Here is a 20,152-nt window from a genome sequence, read left to right on the forward strand (position 1 = left end):
CGGGACCTACAAGCATCCTTGTGCCTTGTGTTTCCAAGTGGGTCAGTATCTCTGGAGTCCCAAAGCCAGCCAGCACCAGGCACAGTGATTTGGGCCATGTGAATCTGGCTCCTGCTACAGAATGGTTAACCTCCCTGAAGTAAGGCAGTCTCAGACATGCTATAGGCAAGGGACTGTTTGTATAAATTATGTTATATAAAACCTAATGAGAAATTCTGTACAGACTTTGAAGACCGTAAATAAGGGCAATTGGGTGAGTCAGAGTGGGACTATTGTGTGGCTCCAGAATTGGGACTTGATAAGGTGTATTTTTTGGTGTTGGTCTGGAGCTGTTACCAGTGAAGATGGTGAAGTCAAGACGTGCCGTTCATGAAAAATATACCCAGCATATTACTGTGGAAAAGTCCAGCTTGTGAGTGTGAGTTCGTGCACACTAGAACACATCCCCTGCATGGGTTTTCTTCCTGTGTGCTAGAGCTTGTTGTAGACACAACCGTCATGGAGAGTTGTTCTACCTGCTTTTTGTCTGAAGGAGAGACGAGAGATGCTGATTAGGAGACAAACAGAGTACAAAATTACTTTTTACTAGAAGGAAAAAAATACCATTTTACTGCCATGCTCATGGTTCTCCCTTTTAATTGAGAATGTCAGTATTTGTGTCTGTTGCAGGCTTTTCTGCTTTTCACTTGCTGTAATAACAAGGAGAGGAGGGAAAGTATAAGACGTGAGTCATTACTCAAAGAGTGGACACTGTCTGGGTGTCTGACAGAAGCTTTGATATTCATGTTTGGTTATACAAACTATTGTATCTTCACACTGCCAGGGAGTAAATGTGCAAAACTGAAAACCTTTATGTGCTCTATATGTTTGCAAAACGGCGAAACCATTGCAACAAAAGAGCTGCATCTCTGTGTTCAGGGACTGAAACGGGTCCTTCAAGGCTACATCTACTTCTGCTTTTATGTACCATATGCTGCTGTGGCTTAGGGGTGAATTCCTTGCTCATATACATGTAGCCGCAAATCATTCAAAATTGCGTGTCTAAACCCCTGTGTACGTAGAAGGAAAAACACATTTCATGGCAGCTAGTATATAGGCTAATCATTTGCATGCAAAGAAAATTCCAGGATTAAGTAGAAGGTGTGACATACAGGCTGACACTGGATATGTCTGAGCAGTAGATGGGAAAGTTCATGTGTTCTGGCTGTGCTTAGTTTTGGAAGCATTCTGATGGGTGGAGATGGGGAGATGATGAAGGAAAACAAGCTCGTCTTCCCCCCTTCAAAAAAAGAAGGTTACAAAGATGTAGTCAGTGGGGAAAACTAGCTGATCCTGTGGGCTATTTACCATTGCACTCACTTGAAGCTTTTTCACAGCAGTGGACCCTCAGCTAACCACTGGTCCTGGAACCCTTCCCAGTGGGGTTTCCCCATTATAGGGCTAAGATAACATCCACAGGGCCAGCAATAACTTGCTTGCTGAAGTTTTGCACAACAGAGAGGATGCAATCTTGCACCCTCCTGACCTCTTCACGGTTGCGCTGATGGGTTCCATGGTGGGGAGTCTCCATCGGAGTTTCCGGGGAGGATTTGTGGGAAACGCAATCATGCCCTTTGCCTGGAGTGGAGTAAAAGCTACATATATGTATATATAATTTATCCAATACTACTTTAAGGACATGTATTTTTGGGATTGGTCAATGTTTTTATTGCAAGTACCCAAGCAGTGTATATGGCTTGACCAGTTTCAACTCCCTTGTTGACTTAGCTTCCCACATTTTGGGAGGATGGGCCAACAAATGAAGGAAACATGCAGTTGTGGGGAGAAGAGTAGAGAAGGAGTCGAGAATTCTTGCTATAGCTCCTTTTCCTAATTCCTTAACAATGAGGAAAAAATGCCTATTTGAGGGGCATTTTTTGTCATGGTCATAATTAAAAGACCAGCTAGCAGAAAGGTATCTTTAGAAAGGTTTCTGTAAGATTTTCTCCCTATAGTATAGTAAGTGTATGAGTTCCTTCAGTGCTGTGTTCTAGATACTCTTTTTTTCTGAGTGTTTGGGAGGTGGGGCAGCTTCTTTCAACTGCTCCTAGTTGCTTATCTTTGCACACATAAGCAGGTCCATTGGAGCCATTGGAAACACTCCCATTGGCAGGGCTCCGACTTCATGGCTGAGATCATGTAGAGACTAGCCAGTTGTTAACAGATACTAAGGCACTTGAGGCTGAAATCTTGTATGTTTACAGGTTGCTGTTCTCCTTTGAAATTATTTCTGTAATGAACGTTGAAATTTGGAATTGAAGTGAGGGAATGACGAATGCAAACCTCTAACTGCATTTGATGTACACTTCTGGTTTATTATATGTCTTGTAGTAGCATCTGGATTTCTAAGTAGTTGCATTGAGCCCCTGAGAAACTGTGTTCCCTGTGCTTGACACTGTACAGGCAGAAATCTTCCTGTGAGCGCTTAGAGCCTGAAACACAGAGACAGAAGGTGGATGCGGAAAGTCAGGGGGGAGAGGGCAGGGCAGCAATGAGACAAGATTGCATCGTGTGATGGACAGTGTCATCAGCTGAGCTGCTGCAAAGCTTTTTGACTCAAGTTTAAGAAAATGTCATATTTGTCTTATATAGTTAATAAGATGCAGAGCAAAATAGATCATGCTCTGTTAAAAATGTTTCTTTATAAAAGTGGGAATATATACATGATTTAAAAATATGTAGCTGTTAAAGTTAGTCAAGAGCGTAAGACTAATTGTAGTTGAAGCTATTATTGTTATTCCAGCATAGTTTGCGACTTCTGTTCAGTAGCGTGTACGTGAAGCCTATCAGAGGTTAGAGATGCCCCATATTCACATCCTGATTGATGGGGCGGGCACCATGGGGCTCCTCCATGCTGGGGCAGCAGGCAGTGTGGAAGGAATCGCCTACAGCAGACCGCCCCCCCAGAGCTGTCTCCCAGCATGCTGGGCTCATTGCTCTTCCCATGCATGGGCTGGAAGAGGGGGAGAGCAAACATGGATATTGAGAGGACAAGCAGAGAGAAGCTCAGTTAGGGGATTGTTACTGGAGTTTACTTGTCTTTTTCACCTCTGCAGAGCTGGCCAGAACTGGGACTTGTTCAGTGCTCTGTCCTTTCCTCATCTCTGGTTGCAGCTGACTTTGGTAGGGCTCATTCAGGAACTGGCAGAAGAGTGGTTTAGTGATACACTCCGATTAGTTTAACAATCAGTCGTGAGAAGCAGTAGTAGTTACTTCAGTAAATGCATGTGTTCAGTTTCAAAACAACCTGCTCATGTCCCGGTCCAAACCTCTGCTATTGCTTCTTAATGACTGTATTGTTTCTTGTCAAACTCCGGTATAGTCAGTAGCTATTCATGTTGTTTTCTTAATGGAAAATGCTTATATTAGCGATAGTGACTTCCCCAAGGTCTAATCTGCAGATCTGACTCCCAGTCTTTGATTCACTGAATGTCATTGTAGCTAAGACTTGAAAGTTACCACTGGGTAGTGTGTCCCCCCCAGCTTTCTAAGTCATTGAGACGTATTTGGATCAAGGGCAGTTTTCAATGTTTTACCTGTTTTATCTTGGTTACCTTGAACAGCGTGTTTCTTCTATAATAATGGGCAGCATATTTGACTGTAAGATTAGATAGGGGCAAATTAAAACATTATACTTACTAGTTTTATTCACTGAGCAGTCACACAAAAATTGTTATAAAAGGAATATGAACTTATTCTTTGATTCCTGTTGATGTAAATCTAAAGTTGTGTGAAAGTGCTTTTCGATGCTTGTAGTGAACAAAGACTGTAGGACCATAATCTTGCAAGTTTGCCGTTTTCTTGGCCTGACAAAATGAAATGACAGAGATGTTAAAGGTATCTTATTGCAAGCAAGGAAAAAAACATTTCTCAGATCATCCCTTCTAAAAATAAATACCTAAGTATGTGTTAATTTTTTTCAATAGATGGTATTCAGTAAATTTTTTTAGTATGTGGCGTTTTTGCAGAATTCAATGGAGGATCAATTTCATTGTTTCAGTCAGCTGAGTTGTTCTTTGGCTTCTGGCAAACTCTGTACGCTTCCCTTGGCCCTAAGAAGTTGCTTGCTGTCACTTGCGAGGCCTGGCTTTGTGTCACGTCTCTACTTGCCTTGACCTGCTTGCCTTGCAGTCAGGACGCTGCTTGCTCCAAACACAGTGTTGGCTGCTCTGAAAAAGGAGCCATCTCCAGCCAACTGAGCCTGACAGCCCCGTTTCTTCTTAGAAGAAGAGTACATACCATGAACAAACAGATAAAGTTGGTCCCTCTGTCAAATAACGTTCCATTGCTTTCACTTTAACAATGCGTGTTTACAAATATCTTCTAAAAATCCTTGATGTTAGAACAGGCCAATGTCACAAATATCTTCTGAACACACCCTATCTAAACTGTAAACATTCCAGCTCAAGGAGTTAACATATCCCAAGGTTTTGTTATCCGATTAACAAAAACAAACATTTTTTTCTGTGTCAAAGGCAAATTGTTACATCTGACTTCCTATTCCTGTTTCAGCTGAGACAGCTAGCCAAGTTATCAACCCGTTTGACCTCCCAAAAGCTCAATTCCTTTTTACTTAGTAAATGCTACAGTTACCAAAAACTTTCATGTGGTCAGAAAGGAAGACCTATCGTTTGCTTTTGTCATTAATGCCATGAAAAGTGTGTTTTTATTTAATAGTGGTATATTACCACTTGTTAACAGGAAGTTAAAAGTAAAGTGCACCAAACTAGTTTGGGTGGAAATTCCTTGTAGCTTAGCATTAACAGATGTTGCATAGTGTCATTAAGTATAGGGGATGTTATTTAGATAAGCTTTAGACTCTAATCTTAGACCTGGTAACCAATACTTGGAATTCCACTTGGTATAATTTTGTTGTTTCAATGTGTTTTGGAAATATTTGGAAATGTTTGATGCCAAAATACGCAAGTTCTGTTGTCTGGCTGCACTTTGCCTGTTTCACTGCATTTTGTGCTGATCAACTTTCTTTAGCTCTGTGACTGCTAGGGTGAACATAAAACTTGAGGGGAATCCTGCTACGGACCGCCTGTGGGACCAGGCGTATCAACATAGCCTGCTGCCTGTGGCCGGCACCATCACACTGCTCAGGCAATAGTAAGTTTGATACATCTGGGTCATCCCAAACTTGATGCCCACAGGCCTGGCCAGGACTTGCGTCCAGTAGGTCTGGTGCAGGGAGCTATGGCTTTCCAGCCTGCCAGTGTCGACAGAGCTGTATCCTGAACTTTGATATGTCCTAGTTCAAGCACAGTTCCAGCAGAACTGAGTGAAGGTGGTGGCTTCTGCGATACGATGGTCTGACCTCATTCCACGCAGAAGGGCTTACTCCCGTCCTCATGGATTCAATGAATATTGCCATTGTGTGTCTCCTGTCAGTATTGAAAAGAGACGAAGACCATGTTTTCATTATGCGTTTCAGTTTAGTAACAGGCTGCATTATTTCTTTTTCAGTCTTTATGTTTTTATCTTTAAGTGATCAGAAATTGCTTTTCCTAGCTGCCTGTCAATTGGGAGTAGCAGCATTTATTTCACCATTAGCTATTAGATTCCCTTTTCTTGGACTCCCTGGCTTTTTAGGAATGGAAGGGGGAAAAGCCCACTTTTTTTCCCCTTGCTTATTCTGAAGCAGTGTTGCAAGGAAACACATAAAGGATTCCCACAATTGCAGAGTCACATCTGTTTTGGAAAAAAAAAAGTGGTTTGTTATATTCAGATATCCATGGTCTTGCAAAAAATCTCCCCAAGAACATATTGATGTAGGATTGCTAGAAGTTACTGCGAAGAACTGGTGTTCTAAAATCTCAAAGTTATTCATATCTCACAGTATTACAGTACAGTAGAGATGTTAACTGACAAGTGTACTCTGAAAGACTTGTGGAGACTGATTTACATGTGCCCTAATGATGTTTTGATTTATTAGAATGATTTGAAATTGTTGGCTGCATGTGAGATTTGGGAAGCTGTTCAATGTATGTTTTAGGCATCCTAAAGTGCTGGTATGAAAATGCCTGGCAGGAAGCCGGATGATATTCTTAATTAGTGCAGCCTGTCCCTTATATTTTTTTGTGCAAGAGGCTTCCCACTCACTACATTCCTTTCAAAGTATTTGATATATTTATTTTTTGGTTGCTAGCATGATACGAAAATACTCCATACAGCCAGTGCTTCTTGAACAGCAGCTCAAGGGCTCTTTTTTTTCCAGGCATTCCAATGAAAACAAGTGAGAGAAATTGCCTTCGGTGTGTTCTCCTGTACCGGACAGCACGTTTACTTAGGCTGCTTGTTCTTTAAACAAGTTTTCTTAAAATAAAAATTTTACAGTGCAGAAAGCTGTCATGAAATATTATACATCTGACTTTTCTTAAGCCCTGCTCAAAGAGAACAGATATGGAAATACTTTTATTCTCTCTAATACTTCAGCTTGGTAGCATATTATGGTAATCCAGAAATGGGTTTTCCTTGTACATGCATGTAATCAAATACTTGCTGTATTAAGGCACAGATGTAATACAGTAATTCTGAATGTATTAAAAATGTATTTAAAATTAGACCTTCTATTCGTGGATCTGGTTGCTTTTTTTTGACACCACAGTTTTAGAAAGTCTTGTACTTGTTTAACTTGTTAATAATCTTATTGCAATAAAGCAAAATATTCAGGCTTTGATACACAGGAGCACTTAAACATATGATTAAATGTCCTTCTTGAAGATGAAGGCTTTCCTGAATTGGAGCTTTAATCATATGTTTTACAGCCTTACTCAATCACTGCTTGATAAGTAGTGCTGTATGGACTAGATACGTAGCTCTGTGTACGCAGTGCATATCAAAAGAAGTAGAAATTAATGCACTGTGGTTTAGTGGTCAGTCTATTAGGCCACAGAAGTACTAGTATGCTTGATTCAGACTAATTCTTTGTGCAGAGCTGTTGAGTTTAAAAAAGCTGCCTTAGAAGTGAATTTTGAATAACATTATCTTGAGAGAGTTGGGACAGCTAAGGACTTGTAACCAAAACTGGTAATGATGGGCTTTTGCTGAAGTTGATAGAAATGTGGGTTTCTGACAGCTGTCTTCACATGTCCTAATTTCGTAGCTCAGTTTATGTCTTCTATGATCTGACTCCGTTATCTTAATACCACTCTGCTACATTTTTTTAAATCTTTCTATAATTATTCTTTTTCTCCAGGGGCCTGATTTTTAGCATTGCTTTTGAACACTTGTATTTTTCAGGTAGTTAGTTTTCTTTTTCTATTTTATTTTTTAAGGGGGGAACCTTAGTTACAGGAAACAACAGAATCCTGAGCTGAGGGATGTCAAAACAGGTTTTTATATGGCATTGAAGTCATGTCGTAATGGGTGGAGTACTTAAATCTCTAGGGCATGAGAAACAATTACAGTGCTTGCAAATGTTTCTTCAAGAAAGTTCAGTGAATACCTGGTACACTAAATAGGAGCTTAGCACAGGTGCTGTGAGTTCGTTTTGATGCTAAAATGTTTTTTGTAAAATGAGGAAGTGCTATGTTATGGGTTAGGCCCACACGTGACCTCTTTACAATCCCACCATGTGTATGCAAGTCCATGCCTGAGTGCTGGTTTATGGCAAGCCTGGGGGGTGCTGGGGTAGAGGGGACTGTCAGGGCTCACCCTGCCCCACAGGATGGGCTCAGACACATGCCAGCCCACAGGGAAAAACACATAAAGGACCTTTCTTATTCCATGAATGTTTCCTGGAGCAACGTGTCTCATGTTTGTACATTTCTTGACTTCCTTTAAACTCAGAATTGAGCTAAAAGGATGCAGCTCTACTAACTTCAGCAGAATTGTTTGTAAACAGAAGGCTTGAAGTAGCTTCTCGAAGAACTCTGTTGTTGCTATTGGATGCAGCATGTGAAAAATGAAAGGATGACTTACGGTGCTGAATATAATCCATTCATTCTCCTCCAGCTTCAGTGCAGAAGGCTTTCATGATTTTATGTGATGTTTCTAAGTGGTGAAAGTCACATTCAGACACATTTTTTTAGCTAAGTACAGTGACTTGATTGCAGGCACACAGACAATGTCCTTCTGATGTTGCAGCTCAGGAGACTGCCTGGCTTGTTTGCTCTATCACATATACAGAGTAACTTTTGTTCTTTGAGCCTTGTAATCTTGGTTTGAGGCAGCTGGGCAGACTCAAGTGAGCCTTTGTGTGATTGTGACAAGGATATTACCTTACAATGCATGCTCACAGGGAAAGTTTCAGCCTCTAGGTTGCATCAATTTTTAACACCTTTATGGACCTCTGGTGGCCTGACCTTGGCTGGCTGCCAGACACCCACCCAGCTGCTCTCTCACTCCCACTTCAAGGAGTTAATAGTTTCCACTTCAGGACATTAATGTCAAGATTTGCAATGGGTACCTGTCTAGGAGCAGGCACAGCAGATATTTGCTGTTAGGAGCTCATTTTCGAAGCCAGACACCAGACACTGTGGTGTCAGGAGGCCCTGAAGGCAGACAAGTTCTGTACTCCTTCCTCCAGTGCTTTTGTTGTGTTTTTCATATTTTGCTCAAAATCTCCACTGCTTTTGTGTTAGTGTTTCTGTTTGTACTTATCCTTCCCACCCCCCTGAGCCCTTCTCTTTCTGCTTTGAGCATGCTCGCATGTTTTCTTGCTTATGGATAGTGTTGAGACATTTCAGTGCTACGTGAAAGCACAAAGTTTTGTCACCTCCCAGAGACAAAGCAAAATTGTTCACAGGCTGATGAATGAAATGGAAATGTTGACAGGTCTGAGTGCTCAGCAAACTGTGGTCCTGGTGACTGTGCAGTTTATGCCCTCCTAGGACTGAACCCATATACCTCATATTCATTCAGACTTTCTGGTCATGCCTTATCCTATGGCATCAGCACCATTAGTGTCAGAGCCAGGGAAGGATGAGTCTTCCCAACAGTTCTTCTTCCTTATAAGCTGAGCAGCATACAATTTGAGGAAATATGTCCCATTTCCTGGAAATTCTGTGCAATGTAAAAGCAGTATGATCTCTGTGTGTGTGTGTGTGTGTGTGTGTGCATGTACGTAGCTGATAGAGGTACGTAAAAACACTTGGACCTTTACAGTTCATGAGTGTTTATGCACACTGGGGCCAGCTTGAGCCTTCCTTGCCATCGATTTACACTGGTGCAGAATTTAGTTTAGTATGTTCTTCTGGGTTAGAGTGTCCCTGAGATGTGTTTATCCTTATTCTACAACATCTCATGGAGCCTTTGTTGCTGTTCAGTGGAGGTTTTTGTGAGGAGTTATGTGCTCCAGTTTCAGTGATACATTTCTTGCTTTATTTGGGATTCTATCCTAAATGGGTCATTTGTGTTTGTGACCATGAAAGGGAAGATCTCAGTGCTTAGAAATGTATTTTATTTGTATGAGGGTCCATTTTTTTCAGGGACTTTCCCTTTACTTTTATTTCTGGTCACTTTTATTAATATAACCAAATATGGAATGGTCTTTTCCTCTTTGTCCCCAGCTCATTCTTCAGTGACTCCCTTTTCCCCTGCATGACACATACACCCTAGGTGTTTTGTTTTCAACCTAAACTGTTGGCAACTCACTTGTAATTACAGTAGGAATTTTAAGCCACTGTAAAGAGAGCTAATGGATGTATAATTAACTAATGACAGTCTGTGGGACTAAGCCTAGCAAAGTGAAAGCTATAAAAATTTGGAGCAACTGAGGTGGAACTTCACGGCTCCTCTGCAGTGTATGGAAAAGTCAGTTCTGCCAGGGTAGGCAGAACTGGGGAGATGGTTTGAGAGCTTGGGAGAGGACAATGCATCTTGAAATGTGGGGAAAGAATAGGAGAAGGAGTAGAGGGTGAGAACAGGAGGAAGACATTTGTCGTTCTCTCCCCATCTTTTCCGCCATCTGATCTGATCATGGGAATGAACCTCCTCCGCAGGCCTGACTTCTCTTCAGAGCCCAGTTGTCACTGGATGGGGCTACCCTTTTCCGTAATCATTAACTCTTCCCCCTGCATGCTTCCTTTGGCAGCAGTAGCAGAAGTCACAATTCTGGTGAGCAGAAGCAGAGACCAGCTGGTTGGGTTGCTCTGGGAAAAGGAGCAGGCCATGTAGGGCATGCATTCGCTCTCTCTTTGACAGGCAGGTTTTCAGGTACTAACAGGATGGCTTTGCCTGTGCCGACCTGACCTGGAGGATCACGTATGGACAAGCTGGCCCCTTAGGGAGCATGGAGGGAGTGCTGCTGCTGGTAGCCACGGTGCCTCCTCCAGGGGCTGTGCAGGCAGGCCGCACAGCTATCTCCGTGGCTCCAATCCTGTTTGCTTCGTTTGCTGAACCCCGCTGGGGTTAATGAGGCTGCGGTGAGATGAGCCAGCCTGGGCTGTGTGGGGGCTGGATCCTCTGGTCTGCCAGGTTTGCTTGGTGTTGTCTGCTGGAGATTTCCACAGGGTGCTCTGCTTGTTTTAGGGAGAACCTCAGCCCCGGTCTGGCATCCTGGTACGAGGCAAGGAGGAGTGCGGGGGGCGACAGGGAGCAAAACTGAATTTAACCTGCAAACAGTCTTCAGGGACAAGGGTGCCTGGGATATCATAATGAGTCCCCACAACCATCACACTGTGGCATCTGATTGCTAGTAGGGCAGAGCAGTGTATCAGGGGCCTACTCTTCACTGTGGGAAACTCTCTTGCTGTCACACTGAGTGCCAGATTTAGGCCATCTACAATTAGCCCCTAGCCCTAAACCTCAGTCATACACCTGAATCTTTATACTGCTGCCTTAATAAAAGCATGCAGGGTTATAACCCTTCTGGCTAGAAAAAGAACACTGACTTTGGAAACAGCTATATCCATTTTGTAGCCATTCCCACATTCTGAAATATTCCTACCTGTTCTTTTGTACATCCCTCCTCTTAGCATTGCTACCTTTTACCGTGTAAATGAAGAAATGCCAGACCCATGCAGCATGGGGGTGAGTAGCTTACCTGTACAGATGCAGATGCTGTTGAAAAGCATACTTGAGTAAATGTGTTACAATTCTCCTAAATACTGAGATAACGTCTAGCACATAGTTTTAAATAACAGGTAGTTCTTGATCTGCCGTAGTGTTTCCAGTGACTCACTGTTCCCCCCCACACCTCCCCATTGCAGTAATTACAGAAGAGTATTGCAGTTCCTGACTCAGAGGGAGGCTTCCTTCCAGGGCTTCTGGCCATGCTGGAGCTCCAGCTCTGCAGCCGTATGGAGCAAATTGTGGGGGGCATCATGGTAGCAGGCAGGGACTGGGCCAAGAATAATGCGGGCACGGCATATGTTTTGAACTAGTGATAGCAAGCCATTAAAGAGAGAGTTTGCTTTGGATTTGTGGCCAGGAATTTGGTTGCCAGAATCGTGGCTATGACTCTTGTGTCTCTAAAACTGGGTGCTTACAGGAAAGACATCCCAAGGGACACATCTGACGGCTTCTCTGTCAGGCTAGGCTAGGAAACTGCCAAGTGTAAAAATTAAAAGGGGTAAGTGTGCTCCCGCCCAGATTTGTTGTGGTTTCATGGCTTTTGAAGAGAAAGTGTCTTCCTGCAGACCTGTGGGAACACAGGGCAGGAGGTTCACAGGGCAGGCCTGGGGATGGGGCTTGGCTGTGCATCAGGTTGGGAGGTGGGAGTTGTAGATTGAGGTTTCACGTGCACTGACCCCTTGAGCTCCATGAGCACCATCATTTCCTCCTCTGGGGAGGAATTCACCAGGTACTGCAAGCCGTCACGTTGCGTATGCACTGACTGGCTGCAGCTGGCCTGGCCGCTCCGGGAGCAGCAGAACGGCAGCAGTGACGTGCTGCCAAATGTGACCTGACAGCCGTGCCACGAGGACGCTCAGGACTGCGGGGGAGGCAAGCAGAAGTGGACCAAAGGGCTTGAGTCTCCTGTTTGCCTCATGAGATGTCAGATCTGACAGGCACACGGACCTCTGTTGTTTTCATGTTCATGCAGCCTCCATTTGTGATGCGGCTTTTTAGATTTAGTAGAGCTGCGCTCTTGCTTGGCGCTGGTGCAAGCAGCTGTGCGCAGCTGGAAACCAGGTCTCTGCTTGTAAGAAATGTGTGTGAAGGTCTTCTTGCCATCAGGCAAGTGTACTCAGAAGCAGATCTGTGGAAGTTGAATCAAGTTTCTTGGAGATGGGAATAGATTTTCCTGTGCCTTAAATGTTGCACTGAACCCCACTGTCTATTTTGAGGTGAATAAAATCTGCAAATTTGCTTTCCGTTGTTTTAGCTTAAGCATGAGGATATTCTCTTTAATTTCTCTTTCAGTGTTACTGTGTAAGAATGAGGGTTGTGAAATTTTTTATGGTTATGGTGCAGTGTTTTCAAATGCTTAGATCAGAAAACATTACATGTGAGCATGATATTTCCATTTGTTGCTTCTCAAAGGATAGAAATTTCTTCCCCAAGCACTGGTGTGACATAATGTGTGCTGGAAACACAGCTGTTCTGAGCATCTCTCTGTCAAAGTGCTAGTGCACTTAGTTCATGGTTCACAAACCTCAGTTAGAAGCCTAAGAGCTCTATGAAATAGATAGAAGAGCTGGATGCCAGTGAGTGGCATGGACAAAAGCTACAGACCTGAGCAGGCAGCTCTCCAGCATAGTCGAGGGAATGCAGAAAAGAGGACTGCATCTAGAATACTCTTACTTGCTTGGATTTAAGCTCCGGCCCCATATGAAGTAGGACATGCAATCTGAAACCCTTTCCTGGGTTTAGATGCCTTTGCCACCCCTCTTGCGATGGACTGCTAGCTTGCTATCTCAGTGACAACCCACGAAGAAGGTGGAGTTCATGTTACCCACCACTTACGTTATAGGCTAAACGTTTGAAGTGCTTGCCTAGGAAGTGGGAATCTGTGCTTGCTGTTGCCTTGCACTGCCCAGGAGAGCTCCCCAGCCACCAGCCGGAATGGATAGTGGGAGTGGAGACGCCCATTGAAACAGTGCGGGTGCAATGAAGACCGAAGGATTCATAGGGATGGGAGGGGTATGACTCTGAAACTCATTCAAGAGGGCACAGTGATATATATATATATACATATGAACACAGTTTACTTTCTTAATTAAGAATTCATTGTCCCAAGTCGAATCCCTGCTCCTAGGACTTTGGTGAGGACACTGACTACTATACTGTTGCATATAACATAGGTAATTGTATTGGGTTTGTGTGGCAAGGTTTTGGTAGCAGCGGGGCTACAGGGGTGGCTTCTGTGAGAAGCTGCTAGAAGCTTCCCCTGTGTCCGATAGAGCCAATGCCAGCCGGCTCCAAGACAGACCCGCTGCTTGCCAAGGCCGAGCCCATCAGCGACGGTGGTAGTGCCTCTGTGATAGCATATTTAAGAAGGGGAAAAAACCTGCGCAGCAGCAATTGCAGCCAGAGGGAGAAGTGAGAATATGTGAGAGAAACAACTCTGCAGACACCAAGGTCAGTGAAGAAGGAGGGGGAGGCGGTGCTCCAGGCGCTGGAGCAGAGATTCCCCTGTAGTCCATGGTGAAGACCATGGTGAGGCAGGCTGTCCCCCTGCAGCCCATGGAGGTCCAAGGCGGAGCAGATATCCACCTGCAGCTCGTGGAGGACCCCACGCCAGAGCAGGTGGATGCCCGAAGGAGGCTGTGACCCTGTGTGAAGCCCGTGCTGGAACAGGCTCCTGGCAGGACCTGTGGACCTGTGGAGAGAGGAGCCCATGCTGGAGCAGGTTTGCTGGCAGGACTTGTGACCCTGGGGGGAACCCATGCTGGAGCGGCCTGTTCCTGAAGGACTGCACCCTGTGGAAGGGACCTATGCTTCGTGAAGACCTGCAGCCCATGGGAAGGACCCACCTTGAAGAAGTTTGTGAAGGACTGTCTCCTGTGGGAGGGACCCCACGCTGGAGCAGGGGAAGAGTGTGAGGAGTCCTCCCCCTGAGGAGGAAGGAGCGGCAGAGACAACTTGTGATGAACTGACTGCAACCCCCATTCCTTGTCCCCCTGCGCCACTGGGATGGAAAATTTGGGAGTAAAGTTAAGCACAGGAAGAAGGCGGGGGGGAAAGGTGTTTTTAAGATTTGGTTTTATTTCTCATATCCTACTCTGATTTGACTGGTAATAAATTAAATTAATTTTTTTCCCCAAGTCGAGTCTGTTTTGCCCGTGACGGTAATTGCTGAGTTATCTCTCCCTGTTCTTATGTTGACTCATGAGCCTTTCGTTGTATTTTCTCTCCCCTGTCCAGTTGAGGAGGGGGAGTGATAGAGCAGCTTTGGTGGGCACCTGGCATCCAGCCAGGGTCAGCCCATCACAGTAATGTCTCATCTGTGGGAGTTTTGGTTTGTTTGTTTTTTAATATGATGGTAAGTGGCCTGACTGAGGTGCTGTGTGCCAGCAAGGTGAATGTTCTCTGAGAATCCAACCCAGTGCAGGTGTTTTGGGGAGGTGGGCTCTCAGGCACCTTCTTTGTAAATTTTGAGTGGCTTGAAGTGCGAGGCTGGCACCAAGATGCCAAAGTAGTACATTTGGGTGTGCAGGTGCTTTTATGGATCTGAGCTGTAAATTCTCAGGTCAATGAGAAGTGACTACATGGCTTGTGGGATGTTTCAGCTGTTGATTTTTCCTTTCAGGCTGAGTGGACCATTAATGATTGAATGGGCTCTGCTGGGAAGGCTTGTCCTCACACAATGACAGCTGATGAGTCAGAAGCTGCAGAGTTAGCTCTGGAGCCCCTGCTCACTTGCAAGCTATGTCTCTGTGAATATTCCCTGGATAAGATGACCACTCTTCAGGAATGCAGCTGCATCTTTTGTACATCGGTAAGACCTAGCGGCACCTTTATGTTGCGGGAGCAGGGTAATGGGAGATAGACAGAACCGTGAAATGGGGTTGCTTGTCCTGTACAAGAAGTGTGTGTTATCCATGCTGACAGAAGATGCTTTCCTTAACAGCATTTGGTGTTAGTCTGTCTTGCTTTATTTAAAAGACTTCTCTGTCATTCTGCTTTTGATAATTTGTAACTCTAACAGACAAATAATAATAAATCCCAGTAGAACGTAGGAAAAAAGATGCATTTTAAGACTGTCAGAGAACATATACAGTCTACATGCAATCTCAGTATTTATTTTTTCTGAAGCAAAATCTTGAAACATCATAGGATAACTGAGATTTTGTTTCCACTTTATCATTTTCTGAGTACTCAGAGACCTCTTAAGTCTTGTATGTAATTTTTAAGGGCAATCAGAAAACCTAAACAAAAATGAACCTTGGCCTATTGAACCTTTGCATCTGCAGTCTGTGCTGCAGAGATGTTGCCCAGGTCATGCATTGCCTATAGTTGTCAGTGAGGACTTTCTGTCCTGAAAATTCAGATCAAATAAAGCTGGTGGAAGTGATAAAGGGGGAGGCTGAGTGAGCTGATAAAAGCCCTACAGATGCTAGTACTCTTCTGGTCTCTTTGTCAGCATGGGCAAATGGACCCAGTTTCTCCGGCAATAGTGACTTTGATGTACCTGACTAATGGATTTTGGAAACAGGTCAGAAGCCACTGGAGGGATGTTGTTTTTTTTAACTCCAGAATAAATGTACTTGGTTTTATTTTTTAACAACAAATTGTGGATAAGCATCAAACAAGTACATTTAAGTTTTGCCCTTGATTGTGTGAACTCATGGAAGAAATCTGATATTTGTGAAGCCAGCTTGAGTGAGAGTATCTTCACTTACTCTGAATTCAGGGTAGCTTAAATGGGATAAGAATCTAGCTGTGTGTTTCAAGAAACTAGGATAAGATTGATTAATATACATTTTCAGCCTGACTTCCACAAAACATTTCTGTATTTTAGTTTGTAACAAAAGTTTTAAGAGAACATACCTAACAGGTAGGTATGAAGATACTGCTTTAAATTAAAAAAAATTGGAGAAGTTGATACTTTACAGTGGTCCCACTCTTCTCCAAGAATTCAGTGACTCTGATTTAGTATCATTAATGGCATGTTAACCTCAATGTTAGCTGGGCAGAGTAGCCCTTTCGCCCCTGGGGAAGGGAGGACTGCTGAGGACTGTGCCAGGCAGAGCTGGGCTCTCCACTCCTCCAGGGCACTGGCTAAAGGGAGAGGTTGGTGATGGCTGGGGATGTTGCTGTCCCCACCTGTCCCCTGTGGGTGCTGCAGCTGCCACCCCATACATACACCCCTTACCTGGCCGGTAGTGGGGAGAGCATCCACTCTGAGCTTGGCTCTCCAGTGCCAAGTGGAGCGAAGTGGAGAGTACAGTCACAGTTGTTTGGCACCTGTGCAAACTTTGCTGACTTTGTCTAAACCAAGAGCCAGCCATGAGTGAGTGCTGAATGCAGCTGGGAGAAGCCTTTAGACATGTTCTATTTATTTCAGTGGGTGTAATATGTCTTGACTGTGCTTATGCTCCATGTCTACCCTTTGTCTGGCTGGTGTTACCTGTGTCTGAACATCCTCCTGATGGACGTGTCTGGGCTGATGCAAGAGAGCCACGTAGATCTTGCATCCTGTAACAAAGGGGACTCCGGAAACTTTTAACCTTCCTGCATGGCTTTCTGTCTTGAATCCAGAGCAGCTTCTGGGAGGCCGTATGAGTTGCACCTTTGGGCAGCCTCCAAAGAGCCGTGTCAGAAGCACCTTGCCACAGAGTGCCTCAGTGCCGGGGCTTGCATGGGGGATTGCTTGGGGCACAGCCTGCAGTAGCTGCACCGGTATGCAATGTCCTAAATTTCCTCCCACCCATGCCAGGGCTTCTAGATACCTTCACACTATCCTTAAGACAGATATTGGGGTAAGAATGTCAACTATGAGCTATGGAATCAAGCCCATATCAGTTTTTCACCTAGCAATGCTTTCAGGTTGTATAGCTTATTCTTATTTTCTATCACTAAGGTTAATTATATAGATCCAAGAGTAGTATTAAATTTGAAATAGAAAAGGACTTGACATGGACATCATAGGTTCTGTTCTATTAAGGTGAAACTGTTAGTTTTGTTAATTTTTTGTTCTGTTACACGTGTGAGGTTTTTTTTTTGCTATCTGTAATGATGATTCTGCATCTATGATTGTTTTTCACTACAGCATTTTTGGCTGTGGAAATAATTGGAAATTGTTACTATTTAGGCATCTGCGGGGACAAGCTTATATGTCCTTTTCACTTGTACCCTGTAAAACCAAGGAATTTAAATGAGTGAGAATTGTGTACACCTGTTTTTTCAGCTTAGAAACTCTTGTAATAAACATTATACCTTGTAAAAGCTGTATTCTAGCCAAAGTAAGTAAATTGTGTTTAAGAAGGTGTATGTTTGCATTTTGGTGGAATGTTGCTAGTAAGACAGGAGTTTTTCAAATAGCTATAAACATTTTTACTCTCTCTGTTCAGAGAAGAAAAAGCAGATGGCTTGCAGAACACACTTGCCATCTTACTTGGTAGCCCAGTCAGATCTGAAGAGGCATTAGCCTTGTATTTCTCAACATTTGTTGTACTTGGCATAAGACTCCACTGAAATGTGAGATAAAGCACACATTAAAACATCCCAAGAATTTGGAAACGGCTATAGTGTACCTGATGGCCTGGTTTCATTGTGTTTGGACTATGCTAGTTTCGAATGAAAGACTGATCTCTGAAGAGGATTGGGCAGAGATGTGAGGTATATTTTATCTGCAAAAGTTTTAGAGGACTGCACTTTATATTATTCAGGTCATTTCCTATACCTATAAAACCTTTGCGGAGCACCATGCTGTGGTGGACACTCTTACCTATATATATTCAGCAGTATATGTATTACTTAAGCTGCACGGTTTTATTATTTACTTGCCCCATTCCTTAAAGGGGAGGGGATCTCATCTGTTCCTGATACTGCTTATCTTGGGCTTTGTCTTGCCAGTCATCCTTCTTGTATATTTGGTGGGATGTCCTTCCTATCTGCAGTCCCTTGTGCTTACCTTGTTGCTTTGCAACTTTTTCTTCCTTGGATGTGCCCATGTGCAACTACACAGGTTTTTGCCCCTGTGGTGGTCACATTGCTCACATACGTACATAAAATAATTATACACTGTGTGTGAGTACACTATCACAGTGTTACAAAATACAGTATTTTAGTGCACTTATAGCTGGGTCCAAAGCAAACTAATATTAATTACATCCTGACTGATACACTTACAAAATTATATTTTGAATATTACACTTATTTCTAGTCAATTTTCCTACATGTTTGTATCCTTTGCTCTTCTCCTTCCTTCCCGAGATAGCTCCAGTCATGCCTCACTCAGGCAGGAGTCAGGAGTGCTCTGGCAGGGTAGTGCCAGAAATGGACAGGCTGACCTCCCTGCTTTGCCTTTGGAGGGGGTACTGGGTGTTGCCCAAGGTTTAGTGCTCATTAGACTGGCTGGAAAGTGTACATCTTGGAGACTCGTGCCGTTTCAAAACCTGGCTGAAACTGGGAAAACAGCTGGGAGAGACGATGAGTGGTATGATCGCATGTACCTGGCTTCCTCGTGCTAGAAATGCCCTGGTAGCTGGCACAGCATCAATTACCCTTTGGAAGCAGTAGTGAAAAGTGCAGGACTAGCAGTAATACTGGAAATACTAAGGGCCCTGTGGAAGGCTCAGTGCAAGTCTGTAGCCTGTAAGCAGTCGTGGAGGTGAGGTTTTACCAGGTGTGGTAAGATTGCCCTGGTGGCAGTGATGACAGAAGGGAATCAGTGCAGTGCTGTTACGGAAAACATGGTTTTGAGGGTCAGTAAAAAAGCTGGTGTCAGCTTCTTCCCCACATGCCAATTCTGTTTGGTTTTGTCTTTCCTCTTTTTCCCCCTCCTCCTAAGCATCTCAGAGTCCTGATGAGAGCCAGGTGAGCAATAAATGGCATTGCTGCTATTTACGTCAAGCAGCAGCTTACATCCATCTTGTGTGTTATTTACTGGAACAGGGTTTGAGATGCCTAAGACAACATGTAACAAACTCTGAAAACAGAAGATACTTTCATGTATTCGCTTCTGTGTTGTCAGCACATGTTTGTGCAGAACTAGCATGATTCACCCTTCTTTTTTTCCAAGGAAATTCTTTGTTGGGTCTTGTACTTCTGAGAAGTGTGTGAGGTGACTGAGTTACAAAATGTGCAAAACAATATCATGATGAGCCACGTGTTTGTTATTTTGGTGCACACAATGCAGTCTAAATGAGATTAAACTTAATGCAAAAAAACTTTCTCTGTAGCACTTTACCAGCAGGACACTCTAAGGCTCCTCTGCTTTCCTTAATCTTTTTAAGAGCAGCTGTGCATTGCCCTGCCTCCTTCGGGTGGCTAAATATTGACATTTTGTCCTTAGTGCTGTGAAGCCTCAGATTGCTTGTACAGGGAAGCCCTGGAGAACTGGAGACACTGATGTGAAGGATCAGCATCATGAGCAAAAAGCATGGGCAGAAAAGCCTGAGAGCAGAGGAGACCGAGTAGATCAAAGCCAAGGAGGAGGCAGATGACAAAGAGCGTGGGATGCCTGATAAATGGAGCAAATGTAAACGAATACTCCAGTGAAAGACTACTTAGTAAAATTTAGGAGTAAGGGAAAATTTGGATTTGCCTTCATCTAGCCAAAGCTGGGTTTTAGTATGTCGTCTGTTTCTTTGTGCTAATTTTCATGAAGGGGTTTGGTCCCCTCTTCTTCCTCCGCTTTCCCCTATCCTAGGAGACACCTGCATGTGCTCACGGCTGCACCAGAACACTACCTTCTCCTCTTCCTAAATAGACCTTGTGCTGCAATGCTGCACTTACTTTATATAAAGCTCACCTCAGGTTGTTTTCTGCTTCCACCCACAGGTAGCAAGCTGTCAAGTTTTGACATTTTGGATTCTTTTTTCCCAGCCTAGCCTTTGAAATGTTTCAGAATAGCTTTGTTTTAAAGTTATAAAAAAGAAAATTCCCTCACCTGCTAATATTGACACTGAACACATAGCACTTTTATAGTAATTTAGATGCATGCAATTTGCATGCATTTCTGTGCAGAGTCACACCAAAGGCAGAGTTAGTAGGGGTACCAAAAGAGCACAAATGTACCCATTGCCTTTTGATGGATGCTAATATTCAAGAAGAG

The 20,152-nt window shown here is 43.7% G+C and overlaps 1 protein-coding gene across 1 annotated transcript in view; it reads left to right on the forward strand.

The window, feature by feature from the left end:
* Window positions 1–14,686: 14,686 nt before the first annotated feature.
* RNF144B (ring finger protein 144B) overlaps window positions 14,687–20,152 on the forward strand; it is a 30,836-nt gene continuing 25,370 nt past the window's right edge. Inside the window, exon 1 of the mRNA XM_050891302.1 lies at window positions 14,687–14,869. Within this exon, the coding sequence (XP_050747259.1) occupies window positions 14,705–14,869 (165 nt within the window). The 5' untranslated portion in view covers window positions 14,687–14,704. The remainder of the gene's footprint in view (window positions 14,870–20,152) is intronic.

This window comes from Gymnogyps californianus, chromosome 2 (genome assembly GCF_018139145.2).
Source record: "Gymnogyps californianus isolate 813 chromosome 2, ASM1813914v2, whole genome shotgun sequence".
NCBI lineage: Eukaryota > Metazoa > Chordata > Aves > Accipitriformes > Cathartidae > Gymnogyps > Gymnogyps californianus.